This window comes from Electrophorus electricus, chromosome 12 (assembly GCF_041902795.1).
Source record: "Electrophorus electricus isolate QZ-2024a chromosome 12, ASM4190279v1, whole genome shotgun sequence".
Lineage (NCBI taxonomy): Eukaryota > Metazoa > Chordata > Actinopteri > Gymnotiformes > Gymnotidae > Electrophorus > Electrophorus electricus.
The window spans coordinates 4,534,602-4,540,000 of NC_137508.1; the positions used below are offsets into that span (position 1 = coordinate 4,534,602).

The 5,399-nt window shown below is 43.7% G+C and overlaps 1 protein-coding gene across 2 annotated transcripts in view; it reads right to left on the reverse strand.

Moving 5' to 3' along the window:
- Positions 1-996: 996 nt before the first annotated feature.
- The window catches only part of ptk7b (protein tyrosine kinase 7b), a 67,854-nt gene continuing 63,451 nt past the window's right edge, over positions 997-5,399 (reverse strand). For both annotated transcript variants that reach the window (XM_081724796.1, XM_081724797.1), the window contains exons 16-20: positions 5,162-5,394; positions 4,547-4,627; positions 4,270-4,421; positions 3,606-3,784; positions 997-3,411 (exon numbers count right to left, since the gene is read on the reverse strand). In XM_081724796.1, the coding sequence (XP_081580922.1) occupies positions 3,251-3,411; positions 3,606-3,784; positions 4,270-4,421; positions 4,547-4,627; positions 5,162-5,394 (806 nt within the window). In that variant the 3' untranslated portion in view covers positions 997-3,250. The remainder of the gene's footprint in view (positions 3,412-3,605; positions 3,785-4,269; positions 4,422-4,546; positions 4,628-5,161; positions 5,395-5,399) is intronic.

Here is a 5,399-nt window from a genome sequence, read left to right on the forward strand (position 1 = left end):
TTCCTCCATATAAAGAGATACAATGCTTCCATTTAAGGAGTTGTCGCTCCTTATTTGGTGAGTCACAGTGACGCCCTCCGATTGGTGCATGTTGCAATAGCTGACAACATGATTGGTCAAATCTGTAAGTTAATTTGAATAAATACCAAAATGGTTGCGCTCAGGCAAACGTCACCTAGGAGGGGGGAGACCCTACAGACTCTGTTACTCCTAAATGATTTTGATGTCGAAATGACAGTTTGAAGTGGGTAAGTTCATCATTAAGAGTTTAGACCTTACATTTTAAACAATTTAACGCAAACCCTTCTTCTTTTTACCCATCCGTCAGTATAAAGACAGTTAGTAAAGGAGGTTTTTCTTTAAATCTGTGAGGCACGTCCTTAACGGTCTTTAATAGTCTGCTGACGTAAAGCGTTCAAAACGCATTCCTTCTCTCACACACACACACACACACACACACACACACACACACACACACACACACACACACACACACACACACACACACACACGCTTTACCATATTTAATACACTACTACAGCAGTGCAGCTAGTTCCCATGGAAACCGTTGTAGATGCATTAGTATGAGATTATGTGTACATAAGTGGTGTGAAATAAATATTCACTGAATACTTGATTGAGAGATTTAATTAAGTGCTGTATACTAATCTCATGTCTCTTACAAAAATTGGGGGGGGAGCTCACTCAGCACCTATTACATGTGTAACCCAGTGATCATGAAATTCTGAAATTGATACACTATTTAAGACAGGTCATTTTGTCTTGGAATACAGCCACAGGTGTGCCCATGCCTTCAGGATCTTGTGACACCTTTTTTAAATTTGTGCTGCAATACATTATGAAAAGTTTGGTTTGTGGGCTGTGATGTGTATGTAATATTTAATGTCATACACACTACACTACACTGAATGCTTCACGCAAGAACATGCATAGATTATTGACTTGTTTACCTCAACCACCCTCAAACAGCTGAAAAGGAAGTCAGCATATCCTTTTAATTGTACAACCTGGAAACATGGAGGCTGAAAGACAGACAAGGGCTACATAAACAGACAACAGTAAATTAAAAGACAAGGCTTCATTATTCAGTCTGGAGTGAACGGGGGAGAATCGCACAGAGTGCCGTGTGAGAAGACCGGGCTGTATTTACATGGCGAAAGACACATGGCTCACTAAATGTGTACCCACCTCAGAACCTGTGAAGAACACCTACTGATGACTCAATAAGCAGCAAGCTGAACTGCACACCCGCAGTCTTTTATGGTGAGAACCATCTTATGTCACATGAAGAGGGCCAAGCATGTGAGCGTAGGATAAGATGGGCATTATACATAGGAGCAGTATAGAAGTATACAGCAATGTGAAAACAGCTACATCCCTAAAATAGTTTAGGGAGCGTCGCTTAAATTAAATTAGTGTTTTTGGAGAGAAGAGAAAAACACCAAACAGTGGATCATAAACCTAACTGGTAGATTAGCTGTCAAAAACTGGGCAGAACAAGCCATGTCGCACAGCACCCTCTACTGAAGAGATGAATAAAACCTATCAGTCCGAGATGGACCCGATTCTTCTGCCCTCTTGTGTCACTGTGACTTAATCAGCACAGCCCTAAGTTCACTCAGTCCCGTTCTGGGATGGAAAGAAGCAGCTTACTGCAGTTTCAGTCATCACAGTGCTCGTTACGAACGTGAATGTTTAATGAGAGCAGCATACACTGGGATTATTGTGACCTTTGCTAAAGTAGAATAACAAAAAGCAGTCTAAGTGTGAGCACCTAGCATATGCTTACAAAAAGGCATTGGACCATGTATTTGTTCACACAACAAAAAAACAAGCAAACAAAAAATATACAAAAAGATTATATATAAAACAGTTCATAAAAACAAAGAAGCAACTGTACTGAAATTTAATAGTAAAAAAAAAAAAAAACAAAAAAAAAACAGTAAATAATCCTTCATGTCCTAGGCACTTGTGGTCTTCAGATTTAACAATGACCACCAAAATGTCCATTTCCCCAACCTGTCATCCTGTAACATTCACCACACCGAACAATTAGATGCTATATCGGGTTGAGTACATGTCTGTATAAAAGGATCATGGAGTACCTTCTTAGGGAAAAAAGTCATAAAAAAGACAACCTTCATTGCAAATAAAGGCTCTCATACGTCCTTCTACGTTAAAATACTAAGCCATTATATAAAATGATATTTAAGTGAAATTAGTGCATGGTCTCTGTATTAATGAGTGTAACAGGGACATTGCTAAGCAAGTAATACAGTGAGGTCGTTATAAAAAGTTGCTATGCAGAAATCTTGAATACATTGTACATCATGGCTTTAGGAGTGGCGGTAATAAGATGTATTGCAAGTTCTCGCCATCACGATATTGTCCCCTGTGAGCACCACCAGGTAAAAATGTAAATATTAAAAAATATTTCATAAGCACTGTCATAATACAACCTCGCTCTCCCACATACACACAAATCAATTACTATATGTACTCATTGACTGAGCATTCTGAAATTCAACATTTGTTCTGTACTGTCTCTGTATATTATTCATTTCTCAAAGCACTAGCTGAAAGTTTGGATCTTACAGCCACAGGAAACAGGCCATCACCCTTCATAGCAAACAGCTTTGTTGGAGTGGCGCCATGATCCACATCTAACAATGAGAAGACTCTGAGCGCACACGTACATTATGACACATATTGGTGTGCCCAGCATCTTCAAGTCCTTGAGCCAAGCATGTTGGGGTGTTGTTGGGTCCAGCATTCCTGTAGACAGCTTGTGGATTTTCGCCGATTGCGTTGGGATTGTCCTGCACTGGCCAAAGTGAAAGGTTGAGGTCAAAGTTTGTACCCCTTCAAGAGGTAGCTCCTAGAGTGCCTGAGACTCCAGTGATGGATAGGAGGAAGATCTCAGAGTAGAAAAGACGCAACCAAAGATTAAACGCGTAAATAGGCCGTGGGAGGGGCAACAGTGTGTCATTTCATGCCGCAGTTAAGGCAAATAACACTCTACAGGGTCCTCATACACACACACACACACACACACACACACACACACACAAACACACACACACAAACACACACACACAAACACACACAAACACACACACGCTCTCGCTCCCTGAAATGTATGGGACCCAGTCCGAGTGAGTCTGTGATTGTAGCGGGGCAGAAGGCTTGGCAGCGCCCAGGCAGCTGTGAGGAGCAGCAGATGTGTTTCTCACACCTTGCTGTCCAACGGAACGTCTGCCAAGGCCTGCATCAGCTCGCTGAATGATGGTCTCTCCTTGAGGCTGGTGGCCCAGCAGCGACTCATCAGTCTGTAGATTTTAGAAGGACAGCCCTCGGGTGCAGGAAGCTTCAGTGTGCTGGCCTGAAGACCTGACGCAGAGAGAAGACGTTGAGCAAGACAGAAACGCAACACCTACACCCCCCCAAACGCTGCCTCAGTAACCTGAATGGCACCTTACAGATAGACATTCACAGACACTGACGCCTGTAAAATATAGGTGCCTTTGATGACGTTTAAATATGAACCCCCAGTTCAGTGCCAGTTTGTGGTGGTGTGCTGTCACCTTCGAGCACTTCCTCGTGGCTGAGTGGAGCATAGGGCAGGTCACCGTGGCTAAACACCTCCCACATCAGGACGCCAAAAGCCCACACATCCGATTTGGTGGAGAAGTCGTCATCAAAGACAGATTCCACAGGGAGCCAACGCAGTGGGATCCAGGCCTGCCTGTGGTGGTAATACTCACTGCAGATAGAGACAGAGACATACAGAGAGAGAGACAGAGACATACAGAGAGAGAGACAGAGAGAGTGCAAGAAAGACCGCAGGGGTTGGGGTAGGCGATACTGTTACTTCACAAACTAATGTGGAAGTTAAAATCTGAAAAAAACTTTTCTACACTGTAGGTTTTTTTTTTTTCCTGAAAGACATTCTGCATTTTCTAATCTGTACAGAGCTGTAATGTAACTGTAATCATGGTGGCTTTTTTTGGTGTACTTCTTGTGCAGGTGTGTCATGGCATACCTGTAGTGAATGTGTCACGACATGCCTTTTGTGTTTTGTGCCTGTTTCTGCGCATGCACTGTGTCATACCAGTGCTGTGTGTGTGTCATACCAGTTTTGTGTGTTCTGTTATTTTTTTATTTACGTGTGTGTGTGTGTGTGTGTGTGTGTGTGTGTGTATGTGTATATATGTGTGTGTGTGTGTGTGTGTCTGTGTCTTGGCATACCTGTTGTAGACGTCCTTGCTCAGGCCGAGAGCAGAGACTTTGACCTGTCTCTGACTACTGATCAGGCAGTTCCGAGCTGCCAGGTCCTTATGGACAAAACGCTGGTTGGACAGGTGCTCCATCCCAGCAGCCACCTGGGCACAGATAGACAGCTAGAGAGAGAAGGGTGGAGACAGGTGGAGAAAGGCAGAGATGAGGGGATTCAGTCAAACAGACACTTCATCCAATGCCGTGAAGTTAAGACGTTGGAGGCAAAGTCTTTAAATAATGAGTTTACCTTTGTTTTGGTGGTGATGGGCTGTGGTTTGAGTTTCTCATCTTTGCTTTTCGATATTCTTAAGAACTGTTTCAGATCACCCTGAATAAAGATTAGACACGCATTATACAACTAGAACATTTCTGCATCCTATTATTGCAAATAATTGATTCTACATATTTTAATTCTTTGGCATAAAGGAAAAATCAAGAATTCTCAGCTTGTTTTGTACAAGCTTACTCGTACCTTTTTTACACCCGGTATTAAAATGTAAACTATATGTGGTATTCCGATAAAAATAAACCTGTGTTCATGCCAGTTCTAAATGTGATCAGATCTGGCTAAGCAGCTTCAGACTTGGACAGACTTGTGCTGAGTTTGGATGCCAGTGCGGAGTGAGTGCCAGGCTTGTGCCTAAAACCTCTCAGCACTCAGGAAACCTGTGGCAGATGCATCTTCAGTCAGCATGAGGCCCAGAACAGAGGGAGGAGTGAGACCTGATCACTACGCAGCTACAAAGCGTCAAACGGGAGCTCATCTTAATATCAGGTGTGTTTGAAGGCACATACTTCCTGTTCGTCACGCATGGGCCTGAGGTTCAGGAAGTGCTCTAATTGGTTGTCTTTTTTGTTTTACCAGGTCTACATATTCCAGGATGGTGTAGTGGGGCTCCACATCTCTGCAGAGGCCCAGCAGCCGCACGATGTTGCTGTGGCTCAGCTTGCTGAACATGTCGGCCTGCCGGCGGAAGTCGGCCTGCGCAGGCTCGTCTCGACTCTGCAGGCTCTTCACGAGAACCACCGTCTCCTCCTCGCCCTCCTCAATCCCACGTGCTTTGGCCAGGAACACCTCCCCAAACTCCCCTTTACCTGCG